Source organism: Stegastes partitus, unplaced genomic scaffold, assembly GCF_000690725.1.
Source record: "Stegastes partitus isolate 25-593 unplaced genomic scaffold, Stegastes_partitus-1.0.2 Scaffold444, whole genome shotgun sequence".
Classification (NCBI taxonomy): domain Eukaryota; kingdom Metazoa; phylum Chordata; class Actinopteri; family Pomacentridae; genus Stegastes; species Stegastes partitus.
The window spans coordinates 159,799-177,146 of NW_007578175.1; the positions used below are offsets into that span (position 1 = coordinate 159,799).

The following is a 17,348-nucleotide window of genomic DNA, read 5'->3' on the forward strand; positions in this document are numbered from 1 at the left end:
ATGTGCAGCTCTGGCCGGCCGGCAGCGGGACTCAACGACTCCGCACTCCTGGGAGAGGCTTTGTTTTCCTACACGGAGCGCTTACTCAATGCTTCGGGACAGTTGGGGAACCGGACCTCCGGCTTCTTCCTCCTGGACTTTGACGAGGGGATGCTGGAGGACTGGCGCTCCCTGGCCAGCAGGAAGAGCGGCGGCGGGGAGTCGCAGCGGGGCGGCGTGAAGGCGCTGCTGGTGGCCGCCTACTCGCTCATCATTGTGGTGTCCCTGTTCGGAAACACCCTGGTGTGCCATGTGGTGGTCAAAAACAAGAGCACCCAGTCCTCCACCAGCTTGTTCATTCTGAACCTGGCCGTGGCTGACATCTTCATCACGGTCCTCAACACACCTTTCACTCTGGTAAGATCAGCTTGAAGTCTGGATCAGGTTTGGAAACTGTCAGGATGCTGTTTACTTCAGCTTCTACAGTCCATCAGGAAACCTGTATCTTTTACACATTAAACAAAAAAAAAAACCCAAATGTTTAGACCAGACTGGTTACAGGTTGGCTGGTAAACTGTTGAAACAGATGGTTAATAATCACAATAAAACTAGATTTATCATGGGGAACTGCAGCCAATGCCAAAATGAGATGAATGAGTGCAGTATGTAGTGTGGGATTAGGACTGTTAATGCCACGAGATGGCGCCAGTAGTGTCATCACAGGTTTCCCCCTTATGTCTGTCTGTGTGTCCTTATGGTGTGTGTGTGTGTAGGTGTGTGTGTGTGTGTGTGTCTTGAAATCAGGGCCACCTCCTGAAATTTTGGGCAAAATGAGGCCATTGGAGATGTTTGGGTGGTAGACCAAAAACCAAAAGCCACAAGTGAATTTCAGTCATTTATTCTGCACTTGTACACAGGCTGGTTGAAAACTGTGTTCAGTATAAATCTTAACAAATTGCACACTTTGGTTTCTTATTGTACAGTTTTACTTATCGTCTGGTGCCCATTGACGAAGACTGGTGCAGCATTTTGGTCATGAGAGTGAACAAAACAGCCCAAGAAATGAGACACAGTGGGGTGTTTGGATACAAGTCATCCATGTGTGATGACAGTTGATCTACCTACGACACTTTATGCTGCAATAAAAATGTGCTTTCACTGGTGCTTGGCTACCAGTCTTCATATTTTTGTTACTTCGTTGATTACAGCTACAGTGATCTGCAGTGTACAATATTGTCACTGCCTTGTGACAAAAAAAAAAAAACACCACAGAACAATATATTGATTGTATTAAACAGATCTAATTTTGACAGTAAAATATTATCGACCTGTGATTGTGCTCAGGATTCAGCTGTGTACCAAATGATTTAAATGCAGCTGATGGACTGTGCTCGTCTGTCCTATGTGAAGAAAAGTACACAGTGTGACTTACTGATAGATTCTGATCGACTCTGTCTCTGTGTCAGGGATCATTTATAATTATAGTTAATTCATGAAGTTACCACTGCTGTGTTATGCCGAAGGTTTTAAATGAACTCCCAGTGTTCCTACAAACACCTGGAAGACACAAACTGAACTTCAGCTCCTCTTATCATTTTGTCAAAACCTGGATTACATTATTGATGAGTGTCCTTTCTCTTCATTGCAGTAAAATTGTATTTTTACATTAATTTTAGTACATAATAGATGCAAAATTGTAGTGCAAAGGCAAGGATAAGAATACATGAAACATCTGTGATTTTAGAGAGATCTGTGTGTGAACGTTTGTCAAATTCAGTCATGCAAACTGTCGTTAGCACTAGATTTTCCCAGCTGCTGAGCATTGCTGCTACAGTCATATAATTGTGTTTTCATGCGTGCTTTCATCAAAACCTACACATCAGAGCTTCACTGATTGAATCTGACCTTTTAGATCTGGGGTTTTCAATGAGATTGCGGGGATGGCCCAGGCCCCTCCAGGTCCACCGACGGAGACACCACTGCCTGAAACAAACGCATTTACAACATCCAGTCATTATGGCATTGATTTGTCTTATCTTGATGCTTGGATGAGCTGAAGTTGGACATTCGATGCATGTACGTGACCTGCACTATATGTGTGTGTTTTTGTAGGTGCGCTTCGTGAACAGTACCTGGGTGTTTGGGAGGACAATGTGCCACATCAGTCGCTTCGTGCAGTACTGCTCCCTGCATGTCTCCACTCTCACACTCACTGCCATCGCTCTGGACCGCCGACAGGTTTGTCTAACTCAAGGGAGGAAGCACTGATGCTCCTCTCAGTTCGATAGTTGGTTAAAAAGAGCAGTTAGTGACTTTTGGAGCACCTTTGTGTTCCCTGAGATGATGCACAACAACTTTAAGAAAACGGCCATTCGTGCCCTTCTTTACTGCTGCTTTGGTGTGATCATCTTCATGGATGGGTTGGTGACAGTTTGAACTTGTGCAGAAAATTAAATGCAATATATGTTAAGGGTCTATACTTATACGATGAATTCAAACAGTCTGTATTTTTATACTGATAGAAAATTACTATAAACTCAACATTGAGTAGCACTGAGGTAATCTAAACCAAATTAGAACATTATTAGGCCCTTGTTGGATGCTGTCTATCTACAAGGACAGAAATGTTAAACTAAGGGAATGTAGTACTCCAGATTTTTTTGCTTTAACTAAGATAAATCATCAGACAATCACTTCAGTTTGTTTCTGTAAAAACTCGATTCATTTTGCAATCGAAAAACTACAGACCCAGCTGCTTCAGTCCTCAAGAGGGTGAGCAAAATGACTTTTCTAAATCCATCAAACTGAACAGAAACCTCAGAAACCTCTTGCTGCACTGGTAGCCGAAAAATCCCTCACTAATTTCCTGCCATCTTGAGAAGATTAAAAAATAAGATAATTTGTCTTTAAGGTTATCAGATGATGCTTGGAGTCGGGTGAATGTGGTGTGTTTTGTGTGCATCTCATGAGACAAAAATAGTATCTGATAAAGTGATTAAAAGAGGCAAAATAATATCACTTCTTTCTTGAGTAACTTCATGTCAAGACAATTAAAAAAAAAAAAAAAAAATCTACATGACCAGATTGAATATACACAGTAGGTGTCCATTGACATCTGCCAATCATCCAGACTGTTGAACAGTAACAAAAGAAGCAGGAGTCATGGGAATACCAGCCTTTTGGAAATGCCGGCCGGCAGAGGATTTCACATCTTACCTCCTGATGGCTCAACATGTTCGATATTGCATCAACTCAGGCGTGGTTGGCTTTGTGCACATTTTGCTGCGTGCTTGGAAAAGAAATCAAATGAATCCCTTTATGTGAACTTGATGATATAAGCTGTCTTAGAGCAGCACAGAGATTTAAAAAAAAAAACAAAAAAAAAAAAACAAAGCACAAGACAATGCAGGTGGATTGTTCTTTGGAATGAAAATGTTGGCTTTGACTGAGACTTTTCTGACAGCTTTCCAGTTAATTTCTGCTCTGTGTGGTTTCATTGCCAACAGACAAAGCATCAGTCATTGATTGAGAAATTACAAAGTCTTTAGTTGCAACTTAGAAACAACCTCCACAAGTGGCCACATACAAATACATACAAATAAACCCAGTTGGCTGATCTCATCCACTATGGTTTCCTTTGCAGTAGACCATTGAATAGGATAAAGACTCATTATACCAGATGTCTATGTCTCTTAAAGGCATCCTCACAAGCTTGGTAAACAGAAATCTTTTGAAATGCTTAATCATAGTGTCCTTTTCTGTAGAAAATAAATGGAGCTTTTTTTCAGCTTTATCTTGTTGTATCTTAAGGTAGCGATTGAAACTGCGAGGCACCTTCATTCTGCTCCTTTCATCGTAGCTGTTTTTATACAAGTTAAATGCAAGCTATCTAAGGGCACTGTGCAGGTTATGAACTGCAACCTTGTTTTAAAGCTATGTCTAAAATTACTACCATATTTGCTGATGTTTCTCTGCATGAATCAGACTAATGTAAAATTCACATAGGGAAAGAAAAAAAAAGTATGAAAATAAAAGTCTACATGAACAGCACTATTAAGTACTCTGCAGTGGAACATTCATAATTTGTCTTGGAGCTGCTGAAGTGCTCCAAAACTCAGATTTATGGCTTTTATCTCCAGAACTATAGCGCATCTTTGGACTGTGGGAAGTAATGCATCCATGAATGGCACAGTTTTTTCGCGTTTTAAAATGTACTCTCAACTCAAAGTCCATTTCGTGGCTGTTAATCCTCTAGAGGTTTTAATCACATCACAGAGTTTCTACTTTAAGGACTAAAAGCTGACTGCATTTTTCCACTCTATTCAAGTATTTTACAAGATAATTGAGACATTCCTCTCTCTGTGTCAAAGTGCAAAGTCCTTGTCAGTCCAGGACAATTAGCTAAAAAAGGACAGGTCACAGGTAAGACTACACTGATGTAAATCTGATAGATTAATCCATGTTAGATATTTCTTTCATATGTTTAATGTATGTTTGTTTTACCCCATAATGGTCGGTTATTTTTTAACCGCTTACTTATTTGCATCCCTGTCAGTTACACTAATGGTTGAGCAGTGCAACATAAGCACAGAGCACCTTTGTGTATTTTTGTCAAATGACTTTCATAAACATAAGCTGTTGCAACTGTGTGAGCACTCTGAGCTTACAGAAAAAATGTTACCTTGCCTGATATAACCTCAGAACCACAAGTTACATTAATGCCTTCAGTTGGAGGAAAAATAACATGTTCTAAAGGAAAAAAAAAACCCCCATCTCTGCCACATTGGTAAATCCTTAACAGTGCTCAGAAAACTGCTCAGTGAATTCAACTAACAGAGAAGATGTAATTTAAAATGTCACCACCCATACAAAGGTACAGCTACATTATTTTTTTCCTGATGAATCCCTGAAACTTTTGCACCACAAACCACTACTTCTCCACTTTCTTTGAGCAGTATTAAGATTATTTGAGTGTGCAAGTGTACTCTGTGTTTTGAGTATCACTGAGGTTTTTTTTTTTTTTTTTTACCTTTTTCAAAAACCTGCTCAGAATCGGTATAGGTTTTATGAGACAATGTGACTTTGTGCGCCTGCCAAGGCTGATCCTGGTACTGAATTTGAAGGCAGATTTATGCTTTAATAAAAGAGTATTTCAAGCATGCCCTGATATCAGAGATGTGGGTGTACCAGTGACTGTCAGCGCAGTCAACTCAAAGCTCTTCAATTTACTTTCTGTTTTATCTCAAATCATTTTAACTTACATTGACTATCAGTTAAAGGTAAGAAATACGGACTGTGACTGTGACGAATTTTAGCACTGAATGTTGCTGTGGGCAAAACCACTTAGAAAACCAACTTGTGGAATCGCTTCTCATATTTACAACTAATGACACGAGAACCATGTGGAAAAAACTCTCGACTACCAAAAAGCCACACACTCACCCGAAGCAGAGGCAATGAACTCCTTGCCACCGCCGTCTCCTTCATCTGTGTTCCTACTTCCATTTTACGTCCAGTGACTGCAACGGCCACCTTCACACAAATGTCTAAATCGAAAGGCAGACTCAGCCTGGCTGTACTCCTGCATTGTTCTGCTGAACTGGCCGTCATGCTCTTCAGTCTGTATAGCTTCTCCATGTGCATTATAGCTTACAGCTTCACCAAATCTATTTTCAGTCCTGTAACCTTGATGAAATCCATGGCCATTGAGACATTCAACGATTTCATCCTATCTTACTTGAAAGCCTGTTCAGCCCACTAATGGACCTCTTCCGGTGTTTACACAAAGCCCACTGATCTGCAGTAGCCATTGATCGCGCACTGAAACACTTGGGAGTCACTTGTGCATCTGAATTTTCATCATAGACTTCAGCTCTGCTTTTATCAGTTAAACATCATCTGCAGCCTCTTGGGAACAGTCAGTTAAGGTGAACGAAGCACTTTCTCTTTCACTTTTCTGTGTATAAACCAACCAACTGACATCCCAGGACAGCTCTGTTAACATCTGCAAGTATGCAGATGACACGACCATTTTAAGGCTGAAACTTTGAGCAGCTTCGGCAAACGGTTACTTGATACAGACAACAACCTGCAGCTCGAAATCCCCTAAATGTAACATATCACTGACCCCCGTCATCAATTACAATCCTACAATCTCTACTACCTTATTAAATTTCTGCAGTGCATTCAAATGAGACCTCAACGCCGACCACATTATCAAAAAGCCCTGCAAAGATGTATTTTTTTTTTACTTAAGCTTAAGTAATTCATAATGAGATAACACCTCCTGCTCTGCGTCTACATGGTATTCATAACAGTCTGTAACAGCCGCCCTGACTGCTCGGATGCAAAAAACAGTTGTTGGTAAGTCAAGAAAAATCATTTCGGATCAATCAGTCCACATAACTGTACCTTGCAATATGTGAACTTGTGATGTTACGCTGTTGTGATTATGTGGCTTCGTTTATGACAGACTCTGCCAGTTTATAGCCGTGAAACCGAATTGCTCCAGCTGTTTGGTTATTGAAGTGAACAGTAATGCATTTAAATGAACATAGTGTGATCTTATGAAAGTCCAATGAATACATAGTCATCCATCGTGGTATGCAAATGCACATTACAGAGGTGATAACCATGGAAAGGATGGGAGGATTGGTTTAAAGTGAAAAGCTGTTGATGCAGGTCTTTATTTGGCTGCTAATGCACCCATGAATTAAAAAGCTTCTAAAAAAAAAAAAAAAAAACTAATTCATATGCTGCCTATAATGGAGACATTTGACTGCCTGGTGCTGCATGAATCTGGAAAAAGACGCAATCTACTTGTGAGAAATTAGCAGATGATGAAGCAGCTGGTGAGGCAGAATAGACACTAATTACTTATTGTCTTAGTCAGGTTTGGCTGATTGTTAATATCTTTCTGTAATGCCAGAGTTTCAAAATGATTTATAATCTGTGATGCATTAGTTTACAAAAGCATTTCACTGAATCAACAGGTACTTCTTCCACTTCTCTGAATTGTCCATCCACACCATAAATTTATGGACACAGCTTCTCAACAACCTCTGTTCACATCGCTAATAACTGGACTGATGACTCATGTGACTTATGCTGCCGGTGGTTATTACTTTGAAAGATTTTTTGTGCTCTGAATCGTGATGCTCCATATTTCATCTCCGATGCCAGAGAGACTCCAAATATAACTATACTATTCAGCTTAATGAAATGAGTCGTAACCTTTGGAGAATCTGATCAATCTTATTTTTTATTTAATACAATTACATGAATAGAGAATGTAGAAGTCCCAATTTTGTTTTCTTTTTCAAGTAACAAAGTTTGTTTCACTTATTATTACACCTTTTTCTTTTTTATCAATAGCAGGTCCAATCTAAGCAGCTTGGCATAAAGCAGACAAAATTCTTAGCACACCTCCTCATTTAAAGGCTTTTTAAAAATAGTTTTGAAAATAACTTTCCTACATTGTAAAGTAAAACCCAACACATCCAAAATGATAAAATAACACAAATGAAGAGCTATATATCTTTCATATTTCTGTTCTTCAAAGTAGCAGCTGTTTTGATGACAGCTTTGCACATTGGAAGCATCTGAATCAGCTTCAGAAGGTCAATGACCTTTATCTGAGCTTGAAGCTTTGGAATTTCATGCCTTTTTATTGCATTTCAGACAATAACTTGTGCTGAGGTACTGTGACTACACAGCAAATAGTCCTATTCAGCTACTGTTCATAGTTTTGGAAGAATCTACTCGTTAAAGAAAAGCAGCATTAAATATAGTCATGAAGGTCAGACAATTCAGGAAAAAAAACTAAAAAAAAGTTTCTTCAAGTAACGAACGGCTTCCATGAAGAACGTCTCACTTGCCCCTGCTAGAGTTGCCAGCCTTAGTAATCAGCAATTATCAACACTTTTGGTGATCGTCAACATTTATGCTTCGCCGAGTTCAACGACATCTCAACATGAACCTTCAGAAGGAAGCTGTGAGAATCCGACCTTCGTGGTTGAAATGCTGTAAAGAAAACACTTCTGAAGGAAAGAGGAAGACAAAGGCTCAATTCAAGAAACACAAAGAATGGATCGAAGATGAGATGAAATCTGTGATTTAATCTGTCGATCAAAATGTGAGATTTTTGTGGTTGCAGTCATAATTTCTTTGTGAAATGCAGAGAAGGTGACTGTATGTGCATGTGTGGTTCCCATCGTGAGGCATCAAGGAGAAGGAGGTGTGATGGTGGGGATGACTTTGGTGTTTCCATCTTGTTTGACTTCAGCAGGATCATCATATGTTTTTCAACAGGACAGTGACCCAAAACACACCTTCAACTTCTTCAATAGTTACTTGACCAGATGATCTGACCTTCACAATCACCCAAATGAGAGAGTTTGGGATGAGTTGAACTAAAGACTGAAGAAAAAGCAACCAAAACGTGCCTCAGTGTTTGTGGGAACTCCTTCAAGACTGAAAAAATTTGCAGGTGACACAAGAGCTCATGAAGTTGGTTGAGAATGAAGAGTGTGCAAAGCAAAAGGTGGCATCGTTGGAGAAACTAATATTTAAAACACATGTTGCTTCTTCTTCAGTTTTATTCTATATTGTAAACAATTAAAAAAAAAACTATGAAAATTTTTACTTTTTTCTTTTTCCGCTATTGACTAATGTATAGCAACAGAAGCAGGGTTAAATATTGTGAAGCCACTGTTCTTGCAAAACACAGTTCATTTATACAATTTTGAACATTCTTGTTTACCAAACTACTAAGTCGAAGAAGCAGTTAAAATTTAAAAGCATCGCACTGTAATGTAGTAGGGAAAAAAAAATAAAGACGCTGCGCTATTACTCTCAGAAACTACATACATGCCATATCTGTCCACATACACCATTTATGCACAACCTTCACCCCTTTTTTTTATTTGCATCCAGAAAAACATGAAGGTATCTTAAAACCAGATTTTAAAAAAATATTCAAACATGAAGTGTTGAAGCTAAAACCAGAACTAAATATCCATCCATCATCTATACACTGCTTAATCCTCACTAGGGTCGCAGGGGGGCTGGAGCCTATCCCCACTGACTTAGGGCGAAGGCAGGGGACATCCTGGACAGGCTGCCAGTCTATCACAGGGCTACACTTAGAGACAGACAACCAAGCACACTCACATTCACACTTATGGACAATTTAGAATCACCAATTAACCTCAACATGTTTCTGCACTGTGGGAGGAAGTCAAAGAACCCGGAGAGAACCCACGCTGCACGGGGAGAACATGGAGACTCCACGCAGAAAGATCCAGGGTGTCCTCACTGGGACGCGAACTGGCAACCTTCTTGCTGCGAGGCAACAGTGCTAACCACCGAGCCACCTTACAGCCCAGAACTAAGTATAATCTCTGAAGAAAAAAAATGCAACACGAGACAAGTAAGAGTATTTTGCAGAAGAAAAATGCTTTAAAAACATTTAATCTGATGCCTTTAATGGTGGAGAAGGCACAGTAACAAAATAGAATCTTTGCACCTCACTGCACTCAAAGGAACTTTGTATGATTTGTCTGTACAGTCAGTGTAGCAGGGACATTGTGTATTCCCTTTAACACTGCTCCTCATCACTAAATACAACTCACATTCACAGTGAACAAACACGTGAAGCCTTTTTTCTTCTGGCATTTTGTCATTTTATGTACCAGAGTACAAGTGGCTTGTAATACAGTGCAGAAAAAAAAAAACAGCTGGAGACTAATAAATGTAGTATAAAGAAGTAGCACACTGTTATCTCGTGGCTGCAGCTGTAATTTAAAGGTATTTTCAGTAAACAACCCATTCTAATCTTTCCCTCTGCTTCTCAAATTGGCCTGAGTAATACTATTCCATGTAAGACACAGATGACTGATATTGATTGTGTGTGTGTGTGTGCGTGTGCGCCTGATCTGCATGCTGTGCTTTTTTTTTCCTCAGGTGATTTTGCACCCTTTGAGACCTCGCATGTCTCCAGCGCAAGGTGGTGTTTGGGTCACTTTTATCTGGATAATGGCCAGCTGTTTCTCCCTCCCACACGCAATCTACCAAAAACTCCTGACGTTTACATACAGGTAAAATAATACACTGTCATACATGTCAATAAGCAGAGGTATTTAATGAGGTTAGCTGCAGAGACGGACTTCTTCTTTAAGCGTGGACTAGTCTGACTCACCAAATGTAGACTGAGGGTATAAGCCGGCCTTCTGCTATCTCTGTTACCTTTTTCAAAATCCCCTTCACAATAGGAAACAACAACCTCAGGGCAGCAACCTACCACACTAAAAATATCAAGTTTTGCCCAAGGTTTGGACCTTGCAGTAAGGCAGCACTAATAGTTTCTTTTTTTTTTTAGCCATTTGAATGACAGTGCTCGCCTCCCTGTATGCAAATGTTACAGTGAAACAGTTCCCCCACCACTAGTTTTAGGAGACACCATCACTGCATCCTGGGCTTAGCACTACCCAAGATGATTGTGATTGGTTTTAAAAAAAAAAACCAAACAAACAAGCTAGAGCCTCTCTCAGATATAGCAGGTTGAAAATGAGGTACTGCCCATAGACTGTCAAAAAAGATGGACGTAGCTACCGTGACGTCACCCGTTGGTTTCTGCACTGAGAAAATGAAGCCAGGGTTTTGCTGCTTCCTGGTTGACATCTTGGATTTTTGGAGCCAGTGACGCAAAAATTGTCGGAGGGGGCGGAACCATAGGAGCAGCGATGGGTCAGACGGATTGAGAGGCAGGCCCTCTCTGCCCGCCCACATTTACCGCCTTCTGCGGTCTGCTTCTTCATCTGCATCGTAGCTGCCGACTGTCAATCAAGCCAGCCACGCCCCTTGCTCCGCAAAATTTTGACAATTTTTAAAAAATTCAGCATTGATTTATTTTCAGATTGGCCACCTGATCTCTGAATTTGACTATGAAAACTAAAAGAAAAAACCCTGAGCTGTAGGAATGCGGTATTTCGTGATCTGTGATTACTTCTTTTCCAATTCATGTCTATGGGAGCCAGGGCTTTTTGGAGCCAGCAACAAGCAGACAGAGTGACATTGCAGGTTTTTGACACTTCCGGGTTGGCTTCATTTTTCAAGGCCGGTTGCTACGTCCATCTTTTATACAGTCTATGGTGCTGCCAGACTATTTTACACCGTGTCAGTGCTAGAGCATGGCCTGGCTCTGTAAGACTAAATCGGATGAGTTTTGTTGAGGTTAGGCTAAGATAAAAACACCTGTTGGGTAGGAAAAGATAGCATTTTGAGTTTTTTTTAAGGTTATTGATCCTTTTTTGTTACGGATACAATAGCAAACAGGGGGTCTCCCACCTACCGTTCATCTGCAAAATACAGTCATGACTTGACATTCCAACCCTTAACATTCCGAAAACCTTTTCCAAAAAATGACAGGTTTTCAGGAAAAACCAACGGGACCTATAAAAAATAGCCTTAACATACCGACAGCTGGGGCTGTAAGGTGGCTCGGTGGTTAGCACTGTTGCCTTGCGGCTAGAAGGTTGCCGATTCGCATCCTGGTGAAGATACCCGGGATCTTTCTGCACAAAAACATCCCGGGTGTCTTCACCACATGTTCACATGCAGCGTGGGTTCTCTCCGGGTTTTAAGGCTTCCTCCCGCACAGTTCAAAGCCGTGTTGAGGTTATTGGTGATTCTAAATTGTCCGTAGGTGTGAATGTGAGTGTGCTTGGTTGTCTGTCTCTAAGTGTGGCCCTGCGATGGACTGGCGACCTGTCCAGGGTGTCCCCTGCCTTCGCTCTAAGTCAGCTGGGATAGGCTCCAGCGCCCCCGCGACCCTAGTGAGGATTAAGCGGTGTATAGATAATGGATGGATGGATGGATGCCGACTCCGACATGACATTTTATTACATAAATAAGAATAATGGCGTATTAATTTTACAAGCCGACGGATTTACTTACCTTTGATGTCAACCGACGGGCCCATGCACAAGCGCATGGGTCAGTTTGGCGTGAAATCCAGCGATGCATAGTGTTCTAACAATACACAAGTCCCACTCATTGAGTGAATTTGCCCAACTAATTAAGTTGGTTTGCATCAGTTTGTTAGTTAACAACTCTACATGTGTGGAACACAGGAAGGATCGGTTTGGTGCTTTGAAGTTCTTTGAAGTATTAAACAATGTGACATGTTTTGACACCGTAACAATTCTATGAACCTGTATATACTGCGGTTGTATCGGGCTTATCAATCATAGAAACAAATTGCTTCGATGCTGTTACACGCCAGACATCATACGTAAAATTGCATCGACCAAGTTTAATTTGTTTCATGTAAATCATAACAATATCATATACGTAGATAGTTTATTATAACAACTATAAACAATATTAACTACAAATTACCCTTCAAGCATCAAGCCCTCCTTGTATCTTGACCTCCGTCTTGACAATCCGACAGCCTTGCTAGCCGACATAAACGAAGGTATTACATTTAGTGTTGGATTATCAAGTCACGACTGTACTTGAAAAAACTGTTGTCACTCAACTTCACAACCACCAAACTCATAACTCACTCTATGAACAGTTTCAGCCTAGCTTCCGTCCCCGTCACAGTACTGAGACAGCTCTCATTAAAATCACAAACGACCTTCTGATGGCAGCGGATTCTGGGTTACTCTCCATACTCATCCGGCTTGACCTGAGTACAGCCTTTGATACCATCTCCCACTCTATCCTCCTCCATAGATTATCCTCCATTGGCATTACTCATACACCCCTTAACAGGTTCCGCTCTTACCTCTCTGTCCACACTCAGTTCATCCAGCTTAAGTCCTTCACCTCCCACCTCTCCCCCGTTACTTCTGGTGTGCCTCAGGGCTCTGTCCTGGTGCCCCTCCTCTCTGTCATTTACCTCCTTTCCCTTGGCAATATTTTCCGTAAATTCAATATCCATTTTCACTGCTTCGTGGATGACACCCAGCTCTACCTCTCCACCGAACACATTTCCACACTCCTGCCCTCCTCCCTTACCTCCTGCCTCTCTGAAATTGCATCCTCAATTTCTCCTCATTGGCACCAATTCCACTTCATCCAAAGCTACCATTTTCTCCCTGAAAATTGACAGCTCCTCTATATCCCCTCCGCCCAGGTCAAGAATCTGGGTGTCATCCTCGACAGTTCACTTTAATTTCTGTCCCACATCAATGTCATCACTCAGTCTGCATATTTCCACCTTTGCCATATCAACTGTCTCTGCCCCTCCCCCACCCCCCACACTACCTCCATCCTTGTCCACAGCCTTGTCACCTCCTGCGTCGATGACTGTAACTCACTCCTCTTTGGTCTCCCTCACAAATCCATCCATACACTTCCATTTGTTCAGAACTCTGCTGCACACATTATCTCCAAAACCCTCTCCTCTCACCACATCACCCCAGTCCGCCAAGAACTTCGCTGGCTCCCGGTCCAGTTCCAAATCAATTTCAAAATCCTTCTGTACACATTTAAAGCCATCCACAACCTCGCCCCTCCCTATCTGTCAGAGCTCATCCACATCGCCACCCCCCTCCGCTCCCTTAGATCATCTTCCTCCATCCACCTCATCTCCCATTCTGCCCCCCAACTCTGGAATTCGCTGCCATCAGATATCCGTAATACCAATTCACTGCCTCTCTTCAAATCCAAATGGGATCAAAACCCAGCTGTTTAGAACTGCCTTCTCCCTGTAATTTACTTGTCCACCTTAGTTTCTTTTGTGTTGTTTTTATCAGCTGTTTTGCTGTCATTTGTTGTTTTTACTCTTCTTGTAAAGCGTCCTTGAGTGCTCTGAAAGGCGCTTACAAATAGAACGTATTGTTATTATTATTAAGGTTTAGAAATGAATGAAGCCTTTGTTCCCAAGTAACAAGAGGCTTGACATTTCAATATAAACATGTCACTTTTAGTCTTGGGGCATTATTTAGCTGCACAAACCTACCATACAAAAGCCCTTTTCAGACATCAGATATGCAACATGGCTGCCTTCATCAGTCTATTAAAGTGAAAGGGTTCTGTCATTCAAACAATCCATTTGCGTTCCTCACATACTTAGGACAGCGATGTCATACACATAGGACTGTACAGTACCTCAAGTGACATGTTGTGTAAAAATGCTCTAATAAACAAAAGACTACATGTAAATCTGCTAACAAATGAGTTTACAGTATCTTATGGACTGACTGTGTTGAAGTAAAGAAAACTACACAGTGTGACTTTATGTTAGAACCTGATCGATCCTACCTCAATGTCAACGTTAATTTATAATTATAAGTAAATAATGAAGCTTCTGCTGTTCCACGTGCCCTATTGTGCGCAACTGTCTCTCTGTGGAGACCCTTATTGCTGTTTGATGCTGTAGGTATTGAATGCATTAGTGAGAGAAAACTCCTACAAACGGCTGGAAGCAACAAACTAAACTTCATGTTAATGTTTTATCAAAACCTAGATTGCATTCATTATTGGTGAGTTTCATTAAACTGACTGTTATAGAGTCTGTCTTCATCGTAGTAAAGTTTCATTTTAACGGACATATTAGTTCGTAACAGTTGTGACGTTGTAAGGCAAAGTGAATTTGAAAGGTGTTTCGTGATCTTGGCACGCAAACTCGGTCTTTGCCTCTCTGTGATGTTAATGGACCAGTATTGGCACTGAGATGCGGAAAAAGCCCTCTCCAAATCGCTTCACACAACTCAAACTACAGCTGCTTGTACATGCCAATGCGTTAATGCGACAGCATGCAGTTTAGACTTCCCGACCCAGTAAGATTGCCTTCACGACTTTAACAGAAAAGCGACCACCCTGGTCTGTTCATTCAAGCTTGAAGCCAACACATTCAGATGCCATCAGAATAATTGAAAACAGTGCCTGTCTGAAAGGGGCTTTACTGTGATACCCTGACATTTTTTATTCTAGTTGACCTTTACTTGTAAAACTTACAAGGTAATAATGTGGTGAATCACTGACAACCTGATAATTAAGGAATCACTAGTGCAGAGGCCTATTTGGTAGATAATGATGTTACATTAGAGAACAGACCGGGGGACATATGCCAGATGTCAAATATCATAAACCACTTTCTTGATAAGTTGATCGACTGCTCATTCATTACCAGTGTTGTAATATTACCTGTTACTTTTTAAACCTAAGGAACTCTTCGCACATCTGTTTCATGAGGCAGGTACGTAGAAGAAGGACAAGTGCATCCAAAAGGTTCAAAGAGACAGAAACTTTGTACCAATTAAAGTGTCTCAGCAAATTAGACAGTGAACGTCTTGCTGTTTAAAAGAATAATGCATTACTTTTTAATGTCCCGTTTAGAAGGTAACTCATTACACTACTCTCTAGATTACTTTTGAGTTACTAAGCAGCAACACCTGAAATTCACTGGTATGTGAATGTGAGCTAATAATATAATGGTAAACCTTACATATGCACACATCTCTGTTTCGATAAGGATGACTACACAAGATCTTTCTTTAATGCTGTTTAATACTGTATTAACAACCCAAACAGCACAGAAAAGTAAAAATGTTGAACTCAGTTGGAGAATCAAGGCGTCACTGGGTTGTACTGCCTTAAAAGAAAAGCAGTACGGTGCTAAATACAACTTTAGTGTAATTATAGGAAAGCGTTGTCTTCAACACTGTTCATTACAATTTACTTTGTTTGGTATGAAGCAACTAACTGTAGCTGTAACTCCCCAGTAAAGACTCAGTTATTTTTGACTTCACTTCAGGGGGAACAAAAAGAGAGAAACTGTCAGGTAATCATTGAAGAATTAATTAGTAATAAAGGGTTTCTGGTGAAGAATGTGGTCACAGTTCCGATTTAAGGTTATCTACCAATAATCATTAGCTAATGATCCATCAGTAACTACTCACATTATTGTGTACCGTATTGTAAAGTTGTCTGAGACATTCTTCCCATTTATGTCTTCTGAATATACTTATCTGTAGCAATAAATAACTGTAAATTAATCAATTTACCACAAGATGATAAATCAGTAAGTGTTTTTTTAATTACTTAAGAAGGTTTGCGGGCAAAAAAAAAAAAGCCCTAAATTCTCTTTCTTCAACTGCTCACACATAAGGATTTAGTGTTCTTTCATTATATATAATTGGGAGGTTATCTGGATCGTTGGTTGGACAAAAAAAAAATTTACATGTCACATTTGGCAAAATAATAATTTCCCTATTTTGTGGCATTTTGACTCAAGAAATGAAAATGACCATGGAAATCATTGTTTTTCAGTTTTACGCTAACTTGTCCCTTCAGTCTGACCTGCTCACCTTTTCATCCTGTTGTGATCTATATTCCTTTCTTGCCTCCTTTTGTGCTGACTTTTCCCACCAAGTAAGGAGAAGGAGCGAAGCCTGTGTGTCCCCGACTTCCCAGAGCCGTCGGATGTCTACTGGCAATACATCGACCTCCTGACCTTCATACTGCTTTACATGCTGCCTCTCCTCATCATCACCGCCTCCTACACCACGGTGGCCCGTCGGCTGTGGCGCCACAACGCCATCGGCGACACCACGACGGCTCAGCACGCCACCCACAGAAAGAAGCGCCGGCGGACATTGGCCATGCTGCTGCTAGTTGTTGGTGTGTTTGCCGTTTGCTGGTTTCCCCTCAACTGCTACGTGGTGCTGCTGTCAAGCCAGGCCATCCACTCCTCCAACGCCCTGTACTTCTGCTTTCACTGGCTGGCGATGAGCTCCACCTGCTACAACCCTTTCATCTACTGCTGCCTAAATCCCACCTTCCGCCAGGAGCTCCGGCTGCTGTTTGACAGGTGCAGGAGGAAACGGAGGGTGGTGGTCGGGTTGGAGCCGGAGCTTCGCCCTGCGGCTGCCTGTGCTCCCTGTCATAGACCTGCCTGGCCAGACGGCCGCGACTCCTCGAGGCCCAGACATGGTTTATCCCACCCGGGCCAGGCCTCCTCGCAGCAGAGCCACGCTTCATCCAGTCAGGCCCACAACCTGAAAGACGCACACGTGCTCTTCACCGCCCGGCAGGCCCTCACAGGGAGAACCGACATCCTCTCAGTGGAGCCCATGGTGGCTGTGAGCTGACTGGAGACGTCTGCTACGGTTCTAAGAGGACAGACATGAGCGTTGGAGATTTGTGATCCATTTCAGGACATCATCATGTTTCCAAAGAGGGCAGGAAAGATGCATAGTGGGATCAACACAGGATTTTAAAACCAGCAGAAGGAGAGGAGAAGGCTTTTGTGATGACTTTCATTTGCAGAAAATATGCTGCTGTTTCTCTATTAGAAGCTCATAATTGTTTCTCCATGGTGGCATTTGGATTTTTTCTTTCCATATTGCTTTTTT

The 17,348-nt window shown here is 41.4% G+C and overlaps 1 protein-coding gene across 1 annotated transcript; it reads left to right on the forward strand.

Moving 5' to 3' along the window:
• gpr83 (G protein-coupled receptor 83) lies at positions 1–17,084 on the forward strand. The gene is made up of 4 exons (XM_008286272.1): positions 1–396; positions 2,092–2,217; positions 9,943–10,076; positions 16,367–17,084. The coding sequence occupies exons 1-4, from the start codon at positions 1–3 to the stop codon at positions 17,082–17,084; spliced, it is 1,374 nt and encodes a 457-aa protein (XP_008284494.1).
• The last annotated feature ends 264 nt before the right edge of the window (positions 17,085–17,348 follow it).